General features: G+C 41.1%; 1 protein-coding gene across 3 annotated transcripts in view; it reads left to right on the top strand.

Moving 5' to 3' along the window:
• Window positions 1–26,589, top strand: part of dync2i1 (dynein 2 intermediate chain 1) — a 98,071-nt gene that overhangs the window by 59,216 nt on the left and 12,266 nt on the right. For all 3 annotated transcript variants that reach the window (XM_060825608.1, XM_060825607.1, XM_060825606.1), the window contains 7 exons: window positions 7,242–7,333; window positions 7,688–7,817; window positions 8,592–8,764; window positions 13,428–13,590; window positions 17,782–17,895; window positions 19,262–19,323; window positions 25,850–25,901. In XM_060825608.1, the coding sequence (XP_060681591.1) occupies window positions 7,242–7,333; window positions 7,688–7,817; window positions 8,592–8,764; window positions 13,428–13,590; window positions 17,782–17,895; window positions 19,262–19,323; window positions 25,850–25,901 (786 nt within the window). The remainder of the gene's footprint in view (window positions 1–7,241; window positions 7,334–7,687; window positions 7,818–8,591; window positions 8,765–13,427; window positions 13,591–17,781; window positions 17,896–19,261; window positions 19,324–25,849; window positions 25,902–26,589) is intronic.

Below are 26,589 nucleotides of genomic sequence, written 5' to 3'. Positions count from 1 at the left end.
ATGTTGGATTGATTGCTTCTGTAGTTCAATATTGGGAAATTATGCCACCACAGGAAGTGACATCACCAACCCAAGGAAACCTAAATACATGTTGTGGTTCTATTCGCCGAACTGGGAGTTTTTGTTGCAAACGTTTCGTCCCCTTTCTAGGTGACATCCTCAGTGCTTGGGAGCCTCCTGTGAAGCGCTTCTGTCATGTTTCCTTCGGCATTTATAGTGGCTTGTCTCTGCCGCTTCCGGTTGTCAGTTGCTGTCCGCTGCAGTGGCCGGTATATTGGGTCCAGGTCGATGTGTTTGTTGATAGAATCAGTGGATGTGTGCCATGCCTCTAGGAATTCCCTGGCTGTTCTCTGTTTGGCTTGTCCTATAATAGTAGTGTTGTCCCAGTCGAATTCATGTTGTTTGTCATCTGTGTGTGTGGCTACTAAGGATAGCTGGTCGTGTCGTTTCGTGGCTAGTTGGTGTTCGTGGACGTGGATCATTGGCTGTCTTCCTATTTGTCCTATGCAGTGTTTTGTGCATTCCTTGCATGGGATTTTGTACACTACGTTGGTTTTGCTCATGCTGGGTATCGGGTCCTTTGTCCTGGTGAGTTGTTGTCTGAGAGTGGCTGTTGGTTTGTGTGCTGTTGAGTCCTAGTGGTCGCAGCAGTCTGGCTGTCAGTTCGGAAATGCTCCTGATGTATGGTAGTGTGACTAGTCCTTTGGGTTGCAGCATGACCTCGTTCCGTTGTCTTTCTCTTAGGCATCTGTTGATGAAATTGCGTGGGTATCCGTTTTTGGTGAATACCTTGTATAGGTGTTCTTCTTCCTCTTTTTGCAGTTCTGGTGTACTGCAGTGTGTTGTGGCCCTTTTGAATAGTGTCCTGATGCAACTTCATTTGTGTGTGTTGGGGTGGTTGCTTTCATAGTTCGGACTTGGTCTGTGTGTGTGGCTTTTCTGTATACCTTTGTGCTGAATTCTCCATTCGGTGTTCTCTGTACCATCACGTCTAGGAATGGGAGCTGGTTGTCCTTTTCTTCCTCTCTCGTGAATCGGATTCCTGTGAGTGTGGCGTTGATGATCCGGTGTGTGTTCTCTATTTCTGTTTTTTTAATGATTACAAAAGTGTCGTCCGCATAGCTGACCTAGAGTTTAGGTTGTATTTGCGGTAAACAGTCTTATTGCAAATACAACCCAAACTCTGGGTCAGATATGTGGACGACACCTTTGTAATCAATAAAAACACAGAAATAGAAAACACACACCGGATCATCAACGCCACACTCACAGGAATCCGATTCACGAGAGAGGAAGAAAAGGACAACCAGCTCCCTATCCTAGACGTGATGGTACAGAGAACACCGAATGGAGAATTCAGCACAAAGGTATACAGAAAAGCCACACACACAGACCAAGTCCGAACTATGAAAGCAACCACCCCAACACACACAAACGAAGTTGCATCAGGACACTATTCAAAAGGGCCACAACACACTGCAGTACACCAGAACTGCAAAAAGAGGAAGAAGAACACCTGTACAAGGTATTCACCAAAAACGGATACCCACGCAATTTCATCAACAGATGCCTAAGAGAAAGACAACGGAACGAGGTCATGCCGCAACCCAAAGGACTAGTCACACTACCATACATCAGGAGCATTTCCGAACTGACAGCCAGACTGCTGCGACCACTAGGACTCAACAGCACACAAACCAACAGCCACTCTCAGACAACAACTCACCAGGACAAAGGACCCGATACCCAGCATGAGCAAAACCAACGTAGTGTACAAAATCCCATGCAAGGAATGCACAAAACACTGCATAGGACAAATAGGAAGACAGCCAATGATCCACGTCCACGAACACCAACTAGCCACGAAACGACACGACCAGCTATCCTTAGTAGCCACACACACAGATGATAAACAACATGAATTCAACTGGGACAACACTACTATTACAGGACAAACAGAGAACAGCCAGTGAATTCCTAGAGGCATGGCACACATCCACTGATTCTATCAACAAACACATCGACCTGGACCCAACATACCGGCCACTGCAGCGGACAGCAACTGACAACCGGAAGCGGCAGAGACAAGCCACTATAAATGCCGAAGGAAACATGACAGAAGCGCTTCACAGGAGGCTCCCAAGCACTGAGGATGTCACCTAGAAAGGGGACGAAACGTTTGCAACAAAATCTCCCAGCTCGGCGAACATAACCACAACAACGAGCACCCAAGCTACAAATCTTCTCCCAAACTTTGAACCTAAATACATAAATAGAAAGCGGGCTCCACCACCAGTGATTCATTTAAAGGTTCAATAAAGGTGATATCTAGAATGGTGACGAAACATCTTAAAATTAACCTTTCAGCTCAGCAAGCAAACCTACATCCAGAAAAGTGTTATGGGTGTGGATCATGGATTGGCGGATAGCTATAAGAGAGTGTAGTTATTGAGTTGAGGGATTAAGGTTTGCATGGAAGATATTTGAGCCATTGGAGTGGATGGAGGGGGACAAATTAGCACGTACGTGAGACTGTGAGCTTGGTTGACAAGGTCATGAGAGGTGGCTGGAGACCATTAAATTGGCATGGCTGGGCATTTGGAGTATATGAGGCAGTGAGGGATGTGAAGGGTGAGGGCTGGAGTGTTTTTGTTTTATTTTCTTTGCAGTTAGAATCGAGACTCATAGCATAGGCTAGTCTTTTGCAAGTAGGCCTTCATACTTTGTAGCATCTGAATTCTTTCCATGGCATCTCTGAAGCCTGACCCCAGCTGGAACGAAAATTCCAACTTCTGTAGTTTTTTTTTCTGAGTCATGTAATGTTCCAATTCTCCAATACTGACTTGGGAGTGAAGATTCAGGCCTTAAGGGATGACGATAGACTGACATGTCTTTGCATTTCTTAATGAAGTGGGCTTTTTTAGCATTCGCCATTTTGTGGGGGATATTTTAAAATTAGTGCTCTCTCTGGTGCATGAAGGAAGCTTCCATGGCATAGTTTTGAAGAATAGAGAAGCAAACATTTGGACATTGCTGTTTGTAGTGTGATGATGCTGCTCCTTTAACTGGGTTATATTGCCTTGGTTATTTTTTAGGAGGTCATAAAAATACAGGTTTGGAAATGTCTGGGTTGATCTACTTCAGGAAGCTTTTAAGTTTAAAAAAAAACACTTGGGCAATGAAAGGAAGGCGGCCAGTTCTCCCAGATTAGCTTATCTCTAGTTTTGTTTTGTTTTAGCAGTCTCGTTGTTCAGAGAAAGCAATCGGTCAGTTTTGAGGCTGCTGGTCAAAGAAACAGCTACATGGAAGAAGGTGTTCCATGCTGAATCTCTCTGCCATCTCATTCTGTGACCCTCTTCTGTAAGACAAAGATGTTGGATTTTACCTTTTCTGCCATGGGGCATTTATGGGGATTGTTGCAGGAATTTGGAACAGCATCATTAAGTTGGGACAATCTGCTGGGTTTTCGGATTGATTAAGTTATTCTGTATTCTCTTTATTGTTCATCTTTCATTTGGTAATCTTGCAAATAACTTTTGTTTTGTTTAAAACTAAGTGGCTGAGCCAGCTACGTCACTCCTGGAATATCCACATTACACCTACTTAAAATAACTCGCAAAGTTAGGATCTGGGCTACTTTCTTGAAATATTTTGAGGGGGTCTGGCCTGGCCTATAACTTAGACTTTTTATATTCATTTGTAGGACTTGGGTGTTGCTGGCTGGCCAACATTGATAGCCCAACCCTATTTGCCCTTGAGAAGATGGTGATGAACTTCCTTCTTGAATGTCTGGATTGACCCACAATGCCGGTAGGGAGGGATTTCCAGGATTTTGACCGGATGTCTGTGAAGGAACAGCAGTACGTTCCCAAGTCAGGGTGGTGAGGGGCTTGGAGAGGAACTTGCAGGTGGTGGTGTTCCCAAGTACCTACTGCCATTGTCCTCCTAGGTGGAAGTGGTCATGGTTTGGAAGGTTCTGCAGTGCATCTTGTAGGTCGTCGACACTGCTGCTTCTGAGTGCTGTTGGTGGAGGGATTGCAGATGTGCCAATCAGGTGGGTTGCTTTGTCCTGGATGGTGTCAAGCTTCTGAGTGTTGTTGGAGTTGCACTCATCCAGACAAGTGGGGAGTATTCCATCACACTCTTGACTTCTGCCTAGCAGATGTTGGATAGACTTTGGGGTGTCAGGAGGTGTGTTGCTCATCGCAGTGTCCCTCGTGTCTGACCTGCTCTTGTAGCTGCTGTATTTATGTGGTGAGTCCATTGGATTTTTTGGTCAATGGTAACTGCAAGGATGTTGACAGTGAAGGATTCAGTGATGGTAATACTGTTGAAGGTCAAGGGCAGTGGTTAGAGTATCTCTTCTTGGTAATGGTCATAGCTTGGCATTTGTGTGACGTGAATGTTACTTGCCACTTGCTGACCCAAGGCTGGATATTGTCCAGATCTTGTTGCATTTGAGCATAGCTTCAGTATCTGGTGAGTTGCAAATGGTGCTGAACGCTGTGCAATCATTGGTGAAAATGTCCACTTCTAACTTTGTGACAGAAGGAAGGACATTGATGAAACAGCTGAAGATTGTTGGGCCTAAGACTCTATACTGAGGGACTCCTGCAGAGATGTCCTGGAACTGAGATGACTGACCTCCACAAGCACAACCACCTTTCTTTGTGCCAGGCATGACTGTAACCAGTAGATTGTTTGCCCCCTGATACCCATTGATTCCAGTTTTGCCAGGGCTCCTTAATGCCATACTCTGTCAAATCAGCCTTGAAGTTAAATGCTGTCACTCTCACCTCACCTCTGGAATTCAGCTCTTTTGTCCATGTTTGAGCCAAGACTGTAATGTGATCTGGAGCTCAGTAATCCTGGTAGAACCCAAACAGGATGTATCTGAGCAGGTTGTTGCTGAGCAGGTGCTGCTTGATAGCACTGTTGATGATCCTTTCCATCGTTTTACTGAATGCGGAGAGTAGACTAGATGGTAATTGGCTGGGTTGGATTTGTCCTGTTTTTTGTGTACAGGACATGCCTAGACAATTTTCCACATTATTGGGTGGATGCCAGTGTTCTAACTGTACTGGAAGAGTTTGACTAGGGGAGCGGCACGTTATGGAGTTCACGTCTTCAGTACCAGAATGTTATCAGGGCCATTGCCATTGCAGTATCAAGTGCTTCCAGCGTTTCTTCATATCACGTGGAGTTAGTCAAACTGGCTGGAGACTGGTGTCTGAGATGCTATGGACCACTGGAGGATCCCAAGATGGATCATCCCCTCAACACTTCCGACTGAAGATTGTTGCGAATGCATCAGACTTATCGTTTGCACTGATGTGCTGGATTCCTCCATCATTGAGGATGAGGCTGTTTGTGTGGCCTCCTCCTCCAGTGAGTTGTTGAATTATCCACTACCATTCAAGATTGAATATGAAAGTCTACAGACCTTATATCTGATCCATTGGTTATGGGATCGCTTAGCTCTGTCTATCATTTGCTGTTTATGCCATTTGGCACTCAAGTAGTCCTGTTTGGTTGCTTCAACAGGCTCATACCTCATTTTTAGGTATGCCTAATGCTGCTCCTAGCATGTACTCCTGCACTCTTCATTGAACCAGCGTTGATCCCCTGACTTGATGGTAATGGTTGAGTGGGGGCTATACCAGGCTATGATGTTGCAGATTGTGCTAGAGTGCAGTTCTGCTGCTGTTAATGGCCCAAAGCACCTCATGGATGCCTAGTCTTGAGCTGCTAGATGGATTTGAAGTCTTTCCCATTTAGCATAATGATAGTGCCACACAGTATGATTGAGGTTATTCTCAATGTGAAGACGGAACTTCATTTCACAAGGACAGTGCAGTGGCCACTTTTACTTATGCTATCGTGGACAGATGCTTCTGTGGCTGGCAGATTAGTAAGGATGAAGTCGAGTATGTTTTTCCCTCTTGTTGGTTCCTTCACCACCTGCCGCAGACCCAGTCTAGCAATTATATCTTTTAGGTCCCGACCAGCTCGATCAATAATGCTACTGCCGAGCCATTCTTGGTGGTGGATATTGAAATGTATAGAGTACATTTTGTGCCCTTGCCACCCTCAGTGCTTCATCCAGGTGTTGTTCAACATCGAAGAATACTGATTCATCAGCCAACAGAAGACAGTGTGTGGTAACCAGTACGAGGTTTCCTTGCCTATGTTTGACCTGAAGCCATGAGACTTCATGGGGTCCGGAGTTGATGTCAAGGACTCCCAGGGCAACTCAACCCCCTTGTATACTACTGTGCAACCACCTCTGCTGGGTCTGTCCTGCCAGTGGGACAGGACATATCCAAGAATGGTAATGGTGGTGTCTGGATTTATATCTGTAAGCTATGATTCCGTAAGAATGACTGTGTCAGGTTGTTGCTTGACTAGTCTGTGAGACAGCTCTTCTGATTTCGGCATGAGACCCCAGTTGTTGGTAAGGTTGATAATGCTGTTTGTGGTTTTTCTGTTGTCTTTTCCGGTTCCAAGGTCGATGTCAGGTGGTCCATCAGGTTTAATTTCTTTGTTGTGACTTTCTAGTGATTGATACAACTGAGTGGTTTGCTAGGCCATTTCAGAGGGCAGTTGAGGGTCAACCACATTGCAGTGGTCTGAAGTCACATGTAGGCCAGATCAGGTAAGGATGGAAGATTTCCTTCTCTAAAAGACATTAGTGATCCAGATGGGTTGTTCCAACAGTTGACAGTGGTTTTATGGTCATCAGTTGACTTTTAATTCCAGATTTTTTTAAAATTGAATTCATATTCAACACCATATGTTGTGGTGGAATTTGAACCCAAGTCCCCAGAACAGTGTTCTAGTTTTCTAGATTAATAGTTGAGCAATAATACCACGAGGCCATTGCCTCTCCTTTCTATGTGCAAGTCTCTACTGTATTTCCCAAATGACTGCATTTTAAGTACTTACTGGCTGTAAAATGATTTGGGCTTCCCCAAGCTTGTAAAAGGCACTAAATGTAATTTCTTCCTATTTTGTTAACGTTGTTTAAGAGGAAAAAATGTGCATCTATTTGTTTTTAATTGTGTGCCTCTGTGCTTTCCTCCAAAGAATTTCTATTGGCTGGTTGATGTATGGCTTATTTTCTTCAATCATTTGTTTTGATCAGTCTTGATTGTATTAATTTTTGTGAACAAACACAAGGATTGAAATTGTATGAATGTTAAGCGAATGGTTTTAATGTTTAATATTCCTTCCTTGAACAGGTGCTAATGTTAAAGATGCTTTGTCCTTGGATTCAATGGCCAAAAATGTTGACTCTCGGAGACTGACTGACTTCCTGAAATCTGCTTGTCAGGTGTTGTATTCTACATGTGTAGCACTATGACCTAACATGTTATTTTACAATATTTCTGGCAAGATTCTCACATCTAATTTAATTTTATCTGATCAGTTAAATTAAAATGCCTTGCATTGATAGGTTTAATTTAAGTGTTGAACAAAATAGGAAGAATAACTGTTCAATATAGCCATATTGTCCTTATGAAGCTTTAAACAAATGCATTTTGATAATACCTATGCAATTGTTCACTGCTGATTGTTTTCAATGTCAAAAAGTGCATGGTAGATTGAGCTGTTACTGTATGGGGGTGTTAATTTTTGTGTGTTATCTTCCTGGTTTGCTAACAGTATCACTGTAATATACTGACAGGTAATCTCCGTGTTACTTGAAGAAGATGAGGCAGAAGACCACGCCAGTCAGAATGTACCGTCAAAAGCAGCCAGTTTGTCTGTCAGTGATGGATGTGCTCAACTGAATGTCAACTTGCCATTTTTACATGGTAATAAACAGTTTGAGCATGTTTAAGAGAAGAATATAAACATTTATTTGAAATTTGTATTCTCTTTTCACATACGTCGTTTGTTTAACGAAATTGCAAAGCAAGTAATTTTTAATTGGTGTCTGTGCCTTCTGTTGAAAACCCAAGTTTTGGAATTCCCTCCTTCTACCTCTTGACCTAACTTTTCTCCTTCTAAGACACTCCTTAACACATACCTTTTTAACCAAAATTTTGGTCATCTTACTTAATGTCTCCTTTGTGGTTGTGGGTCTTTTTGTTTTATAAAGTGCCTGTGAAATACCTTGGGTGTTTCATTACTTTATAGGTTCTATATACAGTAGTTCTGTTGTGATTCAGGCTTGCAGGACAAAGTTATCGCTTTGAAATGTATTTATTTCTTTGCTCGAATCTAGTCTCAGCCAAACTAGCTCTAATAGAAGTTTCCATGTGACTGATAGCATTTTCATTTCAGTCATCTGCTAAACATTTTGTACATCATCTCGATCAGCTTGTCCAGCAACACTATCTTCTCAGAGTTTGCACTGGTAAGCTGAGGATTTGCCAACTCAAACCTTACCACTTGGTGGAGCTATGTCATCATTTTTTTTAATGACATATTGTAGTACATATATTCTCTTAAGTTATGTTGATAAATACAATACTATGCAATTTGCTTACTCAGGATTCTACAAATAATCACTGAAAGCTAGTTTTATGTTTGTACTTCAGTGATACTCCAAATGGCAAATGTGTTTTTTGTGTTTTCTTTTGTAGGTCGTGAGATATTATGTCTACATTTTTCACAAGTCCAGAGACAAACTCTGCTTTCAGTCCATAGTCTTCCTAAAGAGCCTGGGGTTGTCCAACTTGCTAGCAATTACATGATTTGCGTCTGGAATATCTGGGAACCATCAGCACCTCAGAAAATCCTTGTCTGTGAGTCTGAGGTCTGTGGAAAGTTTTAAACAAGTCTTTTTTATTCAGATAATATAATGGATGCAATTATCGATAATTTGTAGAATCCCTACAGTGCAGATAAAGACCAGTCATCCCATTGAGTCTGCACTAATCTCCGAAGAGCATCCCACCCTATCCCCTTAACCCCACATTTGCTGTGGTTAATTCTCTTAGCCTGCACATCCCTGGACACTGTGACAATTTAACATGCCAATCTACCCAGTCTGCACATCTTTGGACTGTGGGAAGAAACCCATGCAGACATAGGGAAGAGCATGCAAACTCCACACAGGCAGTCGCCCAAGGCTGGAATTGAACCTGGGTCCCTGGCACTGGAAGGCAGCAGTGCTAACTACTGTGCCACCATGCATTTGATAAACTTTGATGGAAAAAGTATATCCTCTTAATATCATTTACACACCGGAATCAGTAAGTAATGGAGTAGTGGTGTTCTAGTGTGTGTGCCTATGTAAATCACAATGGGTATAAACCTGAGTGCAGTGATGGATTCTTACAATATTTTACTTTTAAGGGTAGAGACTGTTCATAAAAGCAAAATAGATCTTTATAAAAGCCTAAGCAGCAAGCTACAATCATGTAACATCCTTGGGATGTACCTACCAGTTCAATTCCAGCAATTTCTAGCAAGGAAATAAATACGAAATGCTATTTCTAAGGAGCATATATGAAATGTGATTGGGCAATTCTAAAGAGCTGGGCTCTGTGACGTATAGCTACTTCTAATTTAACAAGAGTAGGTTTTATAAATTTGCCTTGGTGGTGAAGATTGTTGCCCAAATTTCCTGTGGGACCTTTTAAATTAAGTAATCATGGTTTTTGTTGTTCCTGGAATAGTCTCCTTTACTCTTCATTGACCCAGGACTGATCCCCTGGTTTGATGATAATGATAGATTGAGTGACACATCAGGTTGAGTTTTCATATTGTTTGGAAATAGTTCTACCATACTACCTCCTAAATGCCAAGCTTGAGTTGCTAGATCTGTTAAAGGTTTTTATCATTTAGCACAATCATAATGCCACACTTATGATGGAAGGTATTCTTATTGTGAATATGGGACTTCGTCTCCACAAGGACTGTGTCTTGGTCACCTCTGTCGATACCATCATGGTCAGATGTACCATTGAATATTAATAATAGTGCTGTGTTCTTAAAGATCATTATTAAACTAGTTGGACATCAAAAGTGTTTTCACAGTCATAATTAGAATTTTAATGCCAGATTCTATTGATTTCGTTTCACCATCTGCTGTGGTGGGATTCAAATGCGAGTCCCCAGAACATTGCCTGTGTTTCTAGATTACCAGCCCAGTGATAGTAGCACTATGCTATTGCCTCCCTTCATTGCTTCCTTGTTCATTAACTCTTGCAGCGTCACTAAGAGCTTGTAAAGCTCTTACTCCTGCTTTTGCTTTTAGTGTCCAGAATTATTTTGTTTGTTCATCACAAGTGGGTTTGGCTGGAAAGATTAGCATTTATTTGTCCTTCAGAAAGTATTGGTATACTATCTTCTTGAACTGCTGAATATTGTGTATTTTTGGAATGTCCACCATTCTGTTAGGGAGGAAATTCCAGAATTTTGACTGGCAACAATGAAAGCACAGGATGATGTGTAACTGAAGGGAAGTTTACAGGTAGTGGTGTTCCCTTACCCTGCTGCTTTGTTTATGCTGAGTAGGAGAGCTCGCAGGTTTCCTGAAGAACCCCGAGCAAGTTGCTGTGCTGCAACTTGCAGATGATACAGGCTTCAGTAGTGGCACAATGGTGGTGGAGGAATTGAATCCTTAACATATTGAATAGGATGCCATAACTATCATAGAGTCATAGTGTCAAATAGCATAGAAACAGACCCTTTGGTCCAACCAGTCCATGCCAAATATAATCCTGAACTAAACTAGTACCACCTGTCTGTTCCTGGCCCATATCCCTCCATACCTTTTCTGTTTATGTATCCATTCAAATGTCTTTTAAACATTGTAATTGTTCCCGCATTCACCTCTTCCTCAGGAAGTTCATTCTACACTCAAACCACCCTCTGTGTAAAAAGTTTGCCTCATATGTCTTTTTTAAATCTCTCTTGTCTCACCTTAAAAATGTGCACCCGAGTCTTGAAATTCCATTTTCTTAGAGTTGATAGTAGTTGTTTTTTCTCTATCAGACCATAAGATATAGGAGTGGAAGTAAGGCCATTCGGCCCATCGAGTCCACTCCGCCATTCAATCATGGCTGATGGACATTTCAACTCCACTTACCCGCATTCTTCCTGTAGCCCTTAGTTCCTCGAGACATCAAGAATCTATTAATCTCTGCCTTGAAAATATTTAGCGTTCCGGCCTCCACTGCACTCTGCGGCAATGAATTCCACAGGCCCACCACTCTCTGACTGAAGAAACGTCTTCGCATTTCTGTTCTGAATTTACCCCCTCTAATTTTAAGGCTGTGTCCACGGGTCCTAGTCTCCTCACCTAACGGAAAAAATTTCCTAGTGTTCACCCTTTCCAAGCCATGTATTATCTTGTAAGTTTCTATTAAGTCTCCGCTTAATCTTCTAAACTCCAATGAATACAATCCCAGGATCCTCAGCCGTTCCTCGTATGTTAGACCAACCATTCCAGGGATCATCTGTGTGAATATTCGCTGGACACGTTCCAGTGCCAGTATGTCCTTCCTGAGGTGTGGGGACCAAAACTGGACACAGTACTCCAAATGGGGCCTAATCAGAGCTTTATAAAGTCTCAGTAGCTCAATGGTGCTTTTATATTCCAACCCTCTTGAGATAAGTGACAACATTGCATTCACTTTCTTAATCACGGACTCAACCTACATGTTTACCTTTAGAGAATCCTCGGCTAGCACTCCCAGATCCCTTTGTACTTTGGCTTTACGAATTTTCTCACCGTTTAGAAAGTAGTCTATGCTTTTATTCTTTTTGCCAAAGTGCATTTGCTCAAGTTGAATTCCATCAGCTATTTCCTGGACCACTCTCCCAAACTGTCTAGATCCTTCTGCAGCCTCCCCACTTCCTCAGTACTACCTGCCTGTCCACCTAACTTCGTATCATCGGCAAACGTCGCTAGAATGCCTCCAGTCCCTTCATCCAGATCATGAATATATAATGTGAACAACTGCGGCCCCAACACTGAACCCTGCGGGACACCGCTTGTCACTGGCTGCCATTCCGAAAAAGAACCTTTTATCCCAACTCTCTGCCTTCTGTCAGGCAGCCAAACTTCTCATTATTTTATAAACTATCTATATCTATCTATACCTCTCATTATTTTATAAACTTCTATCAGGTCACCTTTCAACTTTTTAGTGAAAAAAATCCCTGTCCATCCAGCCTTTCTTTATAACTCAAACTTTCCACACCTGGCAACATTCAGAAATCTCTTCTGAACGCCCTCCAGCTTGATAATATCCTTCATATAATTGGGTGACCAGAACTGGGCACAATATTTCAGAAGAGGTTTTGAGTGTTGTTGAAGATGCATTTGTCCAGGCAAATAGGGATCGATGCATTAGAAACATGTAAACATACAAGATTAAAACAAGTATAAAGATCTTCAACCCTGCTCCACGTTCAATAACATCTTGACTTGTCTGATTTACTTGTCTGCCTACCCTCTATAACCTTTCAACACTCTCTCCTCATTTCTCAAGAATCTATATACCTTTAAAAAATATCAAAAAGACTGTTTCTCGAGACAATGGAAGCTGAGTTCCAAAATTCATGACTGTGAGAAAAATTGTCATTCTCTCCACCTATTTATTTAACAATGATCCTTAATCCTAGATTCTCACAAAAGAGGAAAGATCCTTTCTCCATGCGACCTATTAATATTACACGGGTAAATGTTTCAATCAAGTTGCCTTTTATTGTTCTGAACTGAGTTTTGACAATCAGATGGTGGAAGACCTTAGAGAAATGGAAGTGAAGTTATTTTCCATAGGCAGCCTTTGCCTTGCTCATTTAGCCAGTTTATTTATATGACTTGTGTCCAATTAAGATCTTGGCCAAGTGCATTTGCAGATCAGTGGTGGTTATGATGAATTGCTGTTTGAATTAGGAGGCATGGTCACTGAAGAAGAGGCATTTCTTTTCGGGCTCTATTGATGTCTAATGGCATCACTCAACATTGTAACTGTGTGGAAACTGCTATCCCAGACGTCTGTGAGTGATTAGACATTATTGATCTCAGTTCTGAATATATGCAGATTTTTAGGATACTAATGCAATCATGGAATGTGGAGGAATGTCAGAAAAGTGGAGTTGGAATAGAAAGTAAATAATATTGAACGTCAGCAGGTCTATGTGGCTTATTTCTCTGCTTATTTCTTATGCAGTTATGTTCACAGGTTAAGGTACTTGTGACATGCTTCTCTCTATCTTGTTCATATGCACAAGTAACTTGATATGGTCAGTACCTGTTCGAACATTGCAAACATCTATGCTACTAAGTTGTTCTGTATTGTGAGAGGCAGCAGACTCAATAGGTTGCTATTGAGTTCTGTTAGTTATTGCCCCCAATTAAGATTGTTCACTCTGTTTTTCAGATTTCAAGCTAGTTGTCTATCCAATCATGTTAAAAGCTTAATATTGAAGTAAATGCTGATGTAGTGTGACTTCTACTGCAGGTACAATGCTGCTGTTTTGGCCCAAGTAATGTGGTATCTGTGTTTGCTGGAACAGTAGATGGTTCAGTCATAGCTTGGGATCTTCGTGAACATTCCACTATGCATTATGCTCTTCAGATTGGGGGCCAAGAGTGGATTCTTAGAACTCCAACATTCTCAACTGGTAAGTCAAAGATGCAAAAGCAACTGAATGGTTCAAGAGAACCAATATTGATTTGTAAAAGATATCTAAGGTCTAACAAACCTAATTGCTGTGATTGTGGGCATGGTCGCTGAGTTGGGAAGTTCATTTGCAGACATTTTGTCCCCTGTCTGGGTGACATCTTCAGTGCTTTGGAGCCTCCTGTTAAGTGCTGCTGTACTGTATCTTTGGGAATTTGTTTGGTTCCGTTTCTGCTACCTCCGGTTGTTTGTTGTAGTGGCTGGTATATTGGTCAATGTGCTTGTTGATCGAATCCATGGCTGAGCGCCATGTTTCTAGAAGTTCTGTGGCTGTCCTATGTCTGGCTTGTCCTATGATTGTTGTGTTTCCCTCCCTGTCGAATTTGTGATCCTTGTCATCTGTGTATTTGACGACTCAGGACAGCTGGTTGTGGTGTTTAGTGGCTAGTTGGTATTTGTTGATGTGGATTTCTAGTTGTCTACCTGTTTGTTTGACATAGTGTTTCATGAAGTCTTTGCATGGAATCCTGTAAATTCTGTTTGTCTTGCACATGATGGGTTTAGGGTCTTTTGTTCTGGTGGGTTGTTACCCACAACCACGCCAAGTGGCACCTGAGCTACAAATCTTTACATAAACGCTGAAAACCTAATTGCGTATTTTCTGCATGCACGAAAATGTCAATGAATATATTTAAGAGCAATCAATCTTGGGTCATTATTTTTTGTTCTTCTTTGAGTAGTATTTGGGCTGTACTGACAGTGGGTTGCATATCCTTCTCACTACTGGCCATCTGTTGTTTTTGGGAATGAGAACAGGAGATGGGTAGCAAAACGAAATTTTTTTTATGGTGCACTCATGCTGTCACTGTCGTTTGTGGAGTGATTTCCAAGGACAAAATTATAGAACAAGTCTGAAGTCCAGGCGCAATATTCTGTCTGGTCTATTTGAGAGGGCCAAGAGGAACTACATCTATCTACAATCTATTTTAAATAGTCAGTTTGTGGCGCAAGAGTATGTTATTGGTCTCCCTATTTATGGTGTGATGATATGTGCCTTTAAAGGGATTTGTTCTGTGCTATTTCTTTTGCAGAGTAGTGTTATCACCCTGGGACCAGAATGTTTGCTTCAAAAACAGTGGGTAAACCACTTTGAGTTCCCTAAGAGTTTTTCTAATTTAAGCAAAAGAGGCATGGGTGGATGGAGTCAGGTTCACACAGACCCACCGTTTTAATTTTGCTTTTAGTTAAAGTTGGGATTTGAAACTACTAGATACAGCTCTTTCTGCTCTAACTTGGAGTTCTTCTTTTGTAGTAAAGTTTATTTTGGTGTTACCTTCTACTGGACTGGAGATAGATGTTTTGCTGAATTTGCTTTTGCCATGGATGTGTTTATGGGTTGCTTCTTTCTTGGAGCAGTAGGTGAATAGTAGTTAAACAATATATTCTTTTGTTAAGTACTACAGTGGCGATAAAGTTTTGTTAAATTTTTTGGTTTGTATTTTACTGTAGTCTAAGAATAAAGTGTGTTTTGCTTAAAGCCTAACAGTGGACTAATCAAATCATATCTGGAACACAGTGCTTGTGCATCTAGGGCACAAGTCAGGTGTGTGATGGAATACTTCCCAATTGCCTGGATAGTGCACCTCCAACAACACTTGAGAAGCTGGACACCATCCAGGACAAAGCAGTCCACTTGAGTGACACCACGACAAGCGTCCACTCCATCCACCATCGATGTTCAGTCGCAGCAATGTGTATTACCTACAAATGTACTGCAGAACTTCACCAAAGATCCTTAGACGGCAACTTCAAAACCCACAAACAGTTGCATCTCGAAGGACGAGGGCAGCAGATACAAGAGGCCACCACCACCTGCAAGCTCCCTTCCAAGTCATTCACCATTCTGACTGGAAATATATGGCCTATCCTTTACTGTTGCTAGGTCAAAATTGTGGATTTCACTCCATAAGGGCATCGTGGGTCAACCTAAGGCATGTGGACTGCAGTGATTGAAGAAGGCAGCTTGTTGCCACCTTCTCAATGGCAACTAGAAAGAGCAATAATACTGGCCAGCTTGCAATTCTCATATCTCATGCTTAAATAAAAAAAAAAGGAAGCTATGTTTTCAAGTCATTGAGTCCTAGAGATGTACAGCACGGAAGCAGACCCTTTGGTCCAATTCTTCCATGCCGACCAGATATTCTAAATTAATCTAGACCCATTTACCAGCATTTGGCCCATATTGCTACAAATCCTAAACCTATTCATGTTCCCATCCGGATGGTTTTTAAATGTTGCAATTGTACCAGCCTCCACAACTTCCTCTGGCAGCTCATTCCATGTACGCACCACCCTCTGCATGAAAATGTTGCCCCTCAGGTTCCTTTCAAATCTTTCTCCTCTCACTCTAAACCTGTGCCCTCTAGTTCTAGACTCCCCCCACTCCAGGGAAAAGAACCTTGCCTATTTACCCTATTCATGCCCCTCATGATGTTATAAGGTCACCCTTCAACCTCTGACGCTCCAGGGAAAACTGCCCCACCTTATTCAGCCTCTCCCGGTATCTCAAACCCTCCAACCCTGGCAACGTACTTGTAAACCTTTTCTGAACTCTTTCAAGTTTCACAACATCCTTCCTGGAGGAGGGAGACTAGAATTGCACAGAATATTCCTAAAGTGGCCTAACCAATGTCCTAACGAAGCTGCAACATGACCTCCCAACTCCTATACTCAACACACTGACCAATAAAGGAAAACATACCAAACTCTTTCTTCTGTATCCTATCTGTCTGTGACTCCACTTTCAAGGAACTGTGAACCCGCACTCCAGGAATTCTTTGTTCAGCAACACTCTCTAGGACCTTTCCACTAAAAGTATAAGTCCTGCCCTGCTTTGCCTTTCCAAAATGCAGCACTCCACATTTATTTAAACTGAATTATATCTGCCACTCCTCGACCCATGGGCTCATCTGATCAAGATCCCATTGTACTCTGAGTTAACCTTCTTTGCTATCCACTACACTTCCAATTTTGGTGTCATCTGCAAACTTACTAACTATACCTCCCATGTTCACATCCAAATCATTTATGTACATGACAAAAACAGTGGACCCAGCACTGACCCTTGTGGCACACCATCGGTCACATGCCTCCAGTCTGAAAAACAACCCTCCACCACCACCACCCTCTGCCTCCTATCTTTGAGCCAGTTCTGTATCCAAATGGCTAGTTTTCACTGTATTCCATGAGCAGTAATTACTGTTATATAAGCTGTTGCACTGTTTTAGATGTTTGAGGAAGAAAAGATCAAAACAGCGGCACTTTAAAAAGGACAGAGAACTCATGGGCGGTGATTCAAATAGAAAAAGAAACCTACACTGCTGTCAGACACAGCAATGAATCTGCACAGCTACTGCCTTTACTGTTTGAGTTCAATGATCTCTATTTGCTGAGCAAAATTCACCTAAGTAGTGTACTATAATTATTGTGTGGCTGACTCTGAAGTGGAACTATTGCCGATAAAAAGCATTTAGCTGTTGCTTCCTTCATGATTTCACAAAAATTCCTAAAAGAATCTAGAGATTCTTAGCAAGAACTGAGAAGAATCTCCTCCATAGTTGTAAAGATTGACAGTGACCAGTTGGAGTGACTGCCTTACTGAATTAAAGATGATCCCATATGTCATAATCACTGTTGTTTTGGATTATTGAGATAGTAAGCTACCACCAAAGTTTTTAATTGTTGTGTGAATTTAATTGAAACACAGATTGATGGCATGTCAGCAATATAACTCATCATCAATGTCTAGAGACAATTTGTTCTCATTTCATTACTTTTGTTCATTAGTCCTGAGAATATCTTCCTCTAAAATATTTTGGGTACTGCAAAGGTAAATTCTTCCTGATTTTTGTTATTTCATTGTCCAGAGGGTTGGACAGTGTTTAGCACAAATTAACCACTTGGGCTGTGTGATCTGCTTGTGTGCTATAGATTCAATGTAATGCGTGCATTCTCAATTTGAATGGATTTGAAAGTTGATAGTTAACATGTTTGCTATTGTGGTGTGCCTCCTTCCTGAACCTCATAATTTGAGTCCACATTGCAATCAGTATAAATGTACTTACTAAGTATTGGTAACTCCAAAAAAAAAAGTGAGGATATGTGGTTTTATTTGAATGAATTTTCATTACAGATGGTGTTCTCACAGCTGTCAATCATTCCTGTGCAGTGAAAGCTGTTTATCCGGTGTCATCTGCTTGCTTTGATAATCATGATGTTGGGCTTTCACTCTTTTCATCCCAGAAAGGTTGGTTTTCAGTCAGCATTGTGGGTCTTCCATCAGTTTTTCTATTAAAGATTATCATTTGTCTTCCACAACATCCTTTTAGTGTATTTTGTTTACATTGAGTATATTTTATAATCAATGATGTGCTGTAAAAAGAAACAAAATTGTTTATGTATTTATATTTAGCTATTATTTACTTAGATAAATATGGGACTTCTTGTTAACCCTGTTTTATGTCTCTCCCATTATTAAATGTTTAGGGCCTGTCATTTCAGCCTGAACAAAATCACATAAAGACTAAAATTGACAATTTAATTTGAGGTCTACCATGTTAACACAACTACTAATTTGGAAATTATGACAATAATGAGAGCAACGAAAACTCCACCTAAATTTCATTAACTGCTTTTCCACTTATTGATTCAAGATTTAAATATGTTCTACAGTGTTCATGACCAATACAGCAGACAATTGTATTCCTGCTTATATTTTGCCAATCTGTGATTCTGTAGTTACGTGCTTTGAACTGCAGATGAAAACCACAAAGTAGTCGACCAAATTGTTTTGCTATTACTTCAGAATTGGTCTTGCCTGCTGATTGGCACATACATTTCATAACCTGACTGAGACTAAACTTGCCACATTCGTGTGACCTGAACACCATAGTTGTGGCTCAGTTGTCAGCATATTATCCCCAAGTCAGGAGACAGAGGGTTCCACCTGGTACAAATCTCCATCCACTGCCGAACTGTTGGAGGAGTAATCTTTTGGATGAAATGTTAAGGAAGACCCTATTGAGTAGATGTGTAAGATCCCAGACTGTTTCAATAAGGGGCAGTGGAGTTATCTCCCTTGCCCTGGTTGAAATTTCTCCATAGAGGCTGCTGTCCAGTCATCAAGTCACATTTTACTTGCACATGAACAGTCCTTGACTTAGTACTGCCTCATGACTTTAGTACTACCTTATTCAAAGTCAGCTATCAGAGTGGCAATACCTCTGACACTCTCTTTTTTATTTATCAGCCAAGGCTCTCTGATTAGACCAAATGAATAGCCCCAATCAGGACACTCCTATTCAATGAAATAAAGTTGACTGACCTCAGTACAATCACTTCACTGGTCAATAATTATTTTACAATCAACAGCTCAAAAAATAAAATCTAATTGTTATCACTTTCCTGTTGTGGGAACTTGCTGAGAACAGATGGGCAGCCAAGTTTCCTACAGGACATCAGTGATTGTACTTAAAGATTAATTATGTAGTTTAGAATTTTATCTTTGTAATATATTTATGTGGTTGAAATCAAAATAATTCCAATTTACTGGGATAGTTAGCAATTATATTTTTATGTTTTAGTATTTAACAGTTTTCTTTTTTTTGCATAAGGAAGTTCAGGCCTGTCATTTCAACTTGCAACGCTGGATGAAGGTGGTTTGCTTAATCTGTGGGTAAGCACAAGTTATGTTACTCCACATAAAAGTCTAATTAATTTTTATTTCAATTGGTGAATTAATAAAATACATGAATATTTATAGTACAGGCCAGTAAAAGTTTGTGACTCTGGAACGTATATTTTTATTTTGGTTTAGCATTAGAATAATTAAGTTCTGTTTGCATCAGAATATTTATAAAATGAAATTGAAAGGAAATTTACAATTCTGCATTTGAATCAACTGTATATTTATACAAGTCTCACTTTTTTCTATTTATTGAATATTCCTAACAATGTTTTAATAAATAGAACTAAAGTTTTTGGAAGAACGCTCCAAATATTATTCTCAAATTCAAGTTATTTTGGTCATGGTTTATTTTATTATTTAGTTAATCCAATTAATTGTTTCATTCAATTATCTATAATTTAATTCAGAATTGCTAGAAGTTTTAAAATTGTTACATTGCATTAAACTTAAAATCTAATTTCTTGGAACTGGATAGTAACATTCCCTCACTGTAAATAAGCAATACTCTGTTTGAGTCCTGAACCAGTTTTTCATATTTTTGAGAGAGCTTGTCCTCTTCCAATTCTTTTGATGTTTGCTATTTCATGAGTCACATTATAAATCGTTTATAATGTTTATGGCTTTTTTATGAGCTGTCAGCTTATTCTAGTGTTTATATGAACCAAGGCTTTGATTTTGGTGGAGAAACACATTATTTAGACTAACTAGTGCTTAAACATGTGACCATGGTATCACACTGTGTCTGACCTTCACTTTTTTAAAAATGTTTTTCGTTTACAATCTAATTTACTTGCAAGATGGAATAAGTATAATTTTGTAGTGCAGGTTTGCAATTTGTAAGTGCTTGGATGATAATTGAAGCATGATACTTAAAGTGACAAATGCTGTGCTGTGTTATTTACAAAAAGGGAATTTGGTAGTAACTTGAAGAAGAAAGATATTAAGGAGTACCTGGGAAATGAGCTGGTGAGTGGGATCAAAGTAGAAGCTCAACACCATCAGGTCCTGCCCTGTACTTGGACTTTGTATCACCCACTGATGGCACACTGTACTCTCTTTAGGATGCACTGTAGAACCTTACCAAGGTTCTTTCAGTAGCTGCTGACAACCCTACAACTTCAACCATCAAGAGTATGGATAAACTGTTATCTCTAGTTTCCCTTCTGAGTCTTAAAACAAATTGACATGGACATATTTTTTTTCATCTTTTTGACCCAGTAACTTAGAGATTCTTTGTCTAGCACTAAATGAGAGCTTAAGAACTACATATGTTCAAGAAGTTGCAACATGAGAACAGCTATGGACAATAAATGCAAATCCTGCCGTTTGTGAAGTACCTGAAAGCTAAACATAAAAATACATTGTTGTGTACCTGAGTCTCTGCTCTAAGACCAGGAATTAATCATTTGATGACTATTTGAGCTGGTCACTCAATTAATTAATAATGTTTTAAATGTTAACAGTTAACAGTCCAGCATAGCTTTAATAATTAGAAAGCTTTTTCAATAAGATAAGATGAATATAAAGGACACAGTGAGCCTTATCCTGACAATTTGATGTTGAATTCTTGTGTTTGTACCAGAAACTTTGGAGTCAAAGGAATGAGCCACAGGTCTGGGGAAAGAAAATTATGTGGTCTAAGTAAAAGTTGTTTTTGTCAAGATGAGAAACTGGAAACTGTGCATTCCTCTAATGCCAATGATTGTGAAGATGAACTTTTCTTGAAATATAACCTGACTAGAAACATATAATTCTAATGTTGCAAATAGACTATGTTGCTTAAAAACAAAATACAATAAATGCATTACGCCTTGATAGTGCAGAGAGGCAATAAGGGGGGAGAGTAATTGCGAGGTTTAGAATAGGCATTGCAGAGGGAAAAAGCCATTCTCTTTTATAGCAGAGAGATAAATAGCTTTCGGGAGATTATGGATGGAATATTGGGGATAATGTTGCGATTACATGGTTGGGGGGAGCATGGCTTGAGTGGACGATGGGATTCCTATAAAGATAGTGGACTGGGTGTTTTGATACATCAGAATAGTTGGAGAGGTGAATTGGACTTGGAAAATTTGCAGCAGGCTATGCAGTTGTGAGGGCATTAGCTGGATAGCTTAGTGGTTTGAAGTATTGTTTCGCTTCCTTGTTTGTATGCAGTGCTGGTAAGGCATTTGTCTTTTGCAATCTGCACTCCTCACCTTCCTTCAGACACCAGGTTTCCTGAGGTTGCAGAAACTCTACTAGCCAGTGTTAAAGCAGGAATAGTAGTAAAATCTCATGTTTAATATGGTTATGTGAGGAATAAGTCTTCTTGGTTGCCCCATCCTCTCCTCACAAAACCATGGACACAATTCTCCCCCTGCCGGAAATGGCCAGGAGGGCAAGTAATTGAGTGAATTGGCCCTTGAAAGATTCTCTCCCCCTTCTTTGTATCTCAGCAATAAAGTCCTCTTGATACCAACAATTACGGCACTAATGTGATCAATTTAAAGGCGTCTTAAGGGCCTCGAGTCACCAGTGATCTGAATACCTGCTTGACCAGCAGATAAGAAACTGCCTGGGAAGCCAGGGCAATGGCCTTCCAGGCTTGCAGAGGAGGCCTTCATTTACTCCAGTCTGGGCAAGTTAGGCACAGATTGGAGACAAGGGAGGAGCTGCCGACAGCTATCTCCCAGCTCTGAGACAGCATGGGGGATGGGGTGGGAATGAATGTTTGTGATACGGTGTGTGATGGAATACTCTCCACTTCCCTGGATGAATGCAACTCCAACAACACCCAAGAAACTGGTCATCGTTCAGGACAAAGCAGTCCTCTTGATTGGCACTACAGCCACAAACATCCGCTCTCTCCACCATCGATGCTCAGTAGCAGCAATGTGTATTGTTTACAAATGTACTGCAGAACTTCACCAAAAGTCCTTAAACAGCACCTTCTAAACCCACGGCCAGTTACATCTCGAAGGACAAGGGCAGGAGATACATGGGAACATTACCACCCGCAAGCTCCCTTCCAAGTCACTCACCATCCTGACTGGAAATATATGGCCTATCCTTCACTGTTGCTACTTCAAAATCATGGAATTCACTCTCTAAGGGCATTATGGGTCAACTTAAGGCACGTGAAGTGCAGTGAACAAAGAGCAAAGAAAATTTACAGCCCAGGAACAGGCCCTTCAGCCCTCCAACCTGAGCTGATCCAAATGTACTATCTAAATCTGTCGGTCAGTTCCTCAGTATCTGTATCCCTCTGCTCCCCACCTACTCATGTATCTGTCCAGACGCATCTTAAGTGAATCTATCGTGCCTGCCTCTACCACCTCTGCTGGCAATGCATTCCAAACGCCCATCACCCTCTGTGTGAAGTACTTGCCACGTATATCCCCCTTAAACTTCTCACCTCTTACCTTGAAAGCGTGACCTCTCATTATTGAAAAAGCTTGTCTCTATCCACCCTGTCTATACCCTTCATGATTTTGTAAACCTCGATCAGGTCCCCCCTCAATCTCCTTTTTTCTAATGAAAATAAACCTAAACAACTCAACTTTTCTTCATAGCTAGCACTTTTCATACCAGTCAACATCCTCGTAAACCTTCTCTGCACCCTCTCCAAAGTGTCCACATCCTTTTGGTAATGTGGCGACCAGAATTGTACACAGTACTCTAAATGCGGCCGAACCAATGTCTTGTACAATTTTAATGTGACTTGCCAGCTCTTATGCTCAATATCCCGTCCAATGAAGGCAAGGATATTATATGCCTTCTTGACCACTCTATCCACCTGTGCAGCAAACATCAGGGTACAATGGACCTGTACTCCCAGATCTTTCTGCCCATCAACTTTTCCCAAGGCTCATCCATTCATTGTATAATTTGCACTAGAATTAGTCTTGCCTAAATGCATCACCTCACATTTGCCTGAATTGAAAACCATCCGCCAACTCTCCAGTCTATCTATATCCTCCTGTATTCTCTGACAGTCCCTTATCCTTTCTGCTACTCCACCAATCTTCATGTCATCTGCAAACTTGCTGATTATACCAACAGTGCCCTCTTCCAGATCATTTATGTATATTAGAAACAACAGTGGCCCCAATACTGACTCCTGTGGAACACCACTGGTCACCTTTCTCCATTTCAAGGAACTCCCTTCAACTACTACTCTCTGTCTCCTGTTGCTCAACCAGTTCTTTGTCCACCCAATTAGAACACCCTGCATATAATGCGACTTCACTTTCTCCATTAGTCTACCATGGGGAACCTTATCAAACACCTTACTAAAGCCCATGTACAAGACGTCAACAGCCCTTCTTTCATCTATCAACATGACCACCTCCTCAAAGTAATCTATTAAGTTGGTAAGGCATGATCTTCTCTACACCAAACCATGTTGCCTATCACTGATAAGCCCATTCTTTACTTAGTATAAATAGATCCTATCTCTCAGTACCTTCTCTAGCAACTTTCCCACCACTGACATCAGGCTTACTGGTCTGTAGTTACTCGGAATATCTCTACTATCCTTCTTGTACAGGGGGACAACATGAACAACCCTCCAGTCCTCCGGCACCTCACCTGTTTTTAAGGATGCCACAAAGATATCTGTCAGGGCCCCAGCTATTTCGTTTCTTGCCTCCCTCAGCAACCTGGAATAGATCCCATCCGGTCCTGGGGATTTGTCCACCTTCATAACCTCTAGCCTACCCAACACATCTTCCCTACTTATGTCAACATGATCCAGATAAATCAAACTTCTACCTGTAATCTCAAAATGCATCATGTTCCTCTCCTCCGTGAACACTGATGCAAAGTAATCATTCAGAATCTCACCCATTCTCTCAGTTTCGACACACAGCTTTCCTTCGTTATCCTTTAGTGGACCAATCCTTTCTCTAGTTACCCGCTTGCTTATATAAGAATAAAATGCTTTGGGATTCTCCTTAATTCTGCTCGCTAAAGCTATTTCATGACTCCTTCTAGCCCGCTTGATTCCTCGTTTAAGACTTGTCCTTCTCTTCTGATATTCCTCCAAGGCCCGTTCTGTTCTTAGCTACCTAAACCTTTTGTACGCTTCCCTTTTCCTCTTGGCTAGTCGTACAATTTCTCCTGTCATCCACGGTTCATGAATCTTGTCTTTCCTACCATTTGCCTTCAATGGGACATGCCTATCCTACACTATCTTTAACCTATTTTTGAAAGCTTCCCACATACCAAATGTGGACTTCCCTTCAAATAGTCGTGTCCAATCCACATTTCCGAGCTCCTGCCTAATTTTGATATAATTGGCCTTGGCCCAGTTTAGTACTCTTCCCTTAGGACCACTCTCTTCTTTATCTACGAGTATTCTAACACTTACAGAATTGTGGTCACTGTTCCCAAAGAAATCCCCCAACGCAACTTCTGTCACCTATCCTGGCTCGTCCCCAGTAACAGGTCCAATATGGTCCCTTCCCTCGTCGGACTACTGACATACTGCTCTAGAAAACTCTCCTGGACGCTTCTTACAAATTCTACCCCATCCAGATCTCTGACGCTAAGTGCATCTGAGTCAATGTTAGGAAAATTAAAATCTCCCATCACCGCTACCCTATTGCCTCTACATCTTTCCATAATCTGTTTACCTATTTGTTCTTTTACCTCACACTCATTGTTGGGAGGCCTGTAATACAGCCCCAGCAGTGTAACTGTACCCTTCTTATTTCTCAGCTCCACCCATAACGCCTCACTACCCACGATCTCCAAAGTGTGCTCCTTTAGTACAGCTGTGATATCGTCCCTGACCAGCAATGCAACTCCAACCGCATTTTACTTCCCTCCTGTCTGAAGCATCTATATCCTGGAACATTTAGTTGCCAATCATCATGCCCTTTTGCTGACCTTTTCCTGAGCCCTCACTGTGAGTAAGGTCTAGGGAAAGGAGCAGTGAGCATGAGGAAACAAGTAGGGCGAAAGAGCAGTTGAGAGAGTTGGGAAGGGAAGCAACAACGGGACAGGCTGATTTAGAGTACCCCTGCTTATCGAAGTGCTAAACTGAATTAAAAGTGTTGAAGCTGTAGAGTTCCTTCTCTGTCCTCTCCTCTTCTCTATCTCGCTCAGTGCTGCTGTTATTCTTTAAGTACACTCCTTAAAACCAACCTTTTTAACCAAGGACAAATATAGAATGCCAGAGAAACTCAGCAGGTCCAGCAAGACAGAAATATTTATTCCTGCAAATTTGGTATGAATCTTCTGTCGAACTGATCTTTAGAGTCACACCAGACTGAAATGATAACCATTTCTATTTTCACAGATTGCAACTAGATTTGCTAAGTTTCTCCAGGATTTGGTTTGTTTCTATTTTACACAGAGTGTTTATTTACCTATCCTCTGAATCTACTTAGCTGCACAATGTCAAGTTGTGTTTGATAACACTGTTGTGAAGCACCTTGGGAGGCTTTTTTACATAAATAGTACTTTATAAATGAGGTTTGTTGATGAGGCAGTGGAAGGTGCTATATAAATTCTAATTTTTTTTCAGGTGGTGGTTGAACTCCAAAAGGCAGATCTAGCTGGCTCTTTAACTGATTTGGGTATGTATGCAATATATGGAGCAGCAGGATAAATAGTTAAACAGAAAATCCGTTTCAAGTTTCAGAATTGCAGAACTCTCACCTTCTGAGTTAGAATGTCATGGGTTCATGTCCTATTCCAGGACTTGAGCACATAATCTATATTTACACTTTGGTTATAGTGCGAAAGGAAATATTTGAATTATATATGAGATATTGAACCGAAGCTCTATCTGCTCTTAGTGAGTTTTGGGTGGCACAGTGGTTAGCACTGCTGCCTCTCAGCGCCAGAGACCTGGGTTCAGTTCCCGCCTCAGGCGACTGACCGTGTGGAGTTTGCACATTCTCCCCGTGTCTGCGTGGGTTTCCTCCGGGTGCTCCGGTTTCCTCCCACACTCCAAAAATGTGCAAGTTATGTGAATTGGCCATGCTAAATTGCCCGTAGTGTGAGTTGAAGGGGTAAATGAATGGGTCTGGGTGGGTTGCGCTTCGGCAGGTCAGTGTGGACTTGTTGGACCGAAGGGCCTGTTCCCACACTGTAAGTAATCTAATTTAATCTAATCTAACTTCTTGGTATACTAAATAAAAATGAGCAGGGAATTTGTTTCATTTGCATTGAACATTTACCCCTGAAATGGAAACAACAGAAACAGATTAATTGCTATTTGTGAGATCTTGCTTTGTGGCAAATTGGTTGCTGTGGCTGCCT

Source organism: Hemiscyllium ocellatum, chromosome 5 (assembly GCF_020745735.1).
Source record: "Hemiscyllium ocellatum isolate sHemOce1 chromosome 5, sHemOce1.pat.X.cur, whole genome shotgun sequence".
NCBI lineage: Eukaryota > Metazoa > Chordata > Chondrichthyes > Orectolobiformes > Hemiscylliidae > Hemiscyllium > Hemiscyllium ocellatum.
Note: the sequence above shows the minus strand (reverse complement) of the source record. Positions and strands in the feature narration are given on the sequence as shown.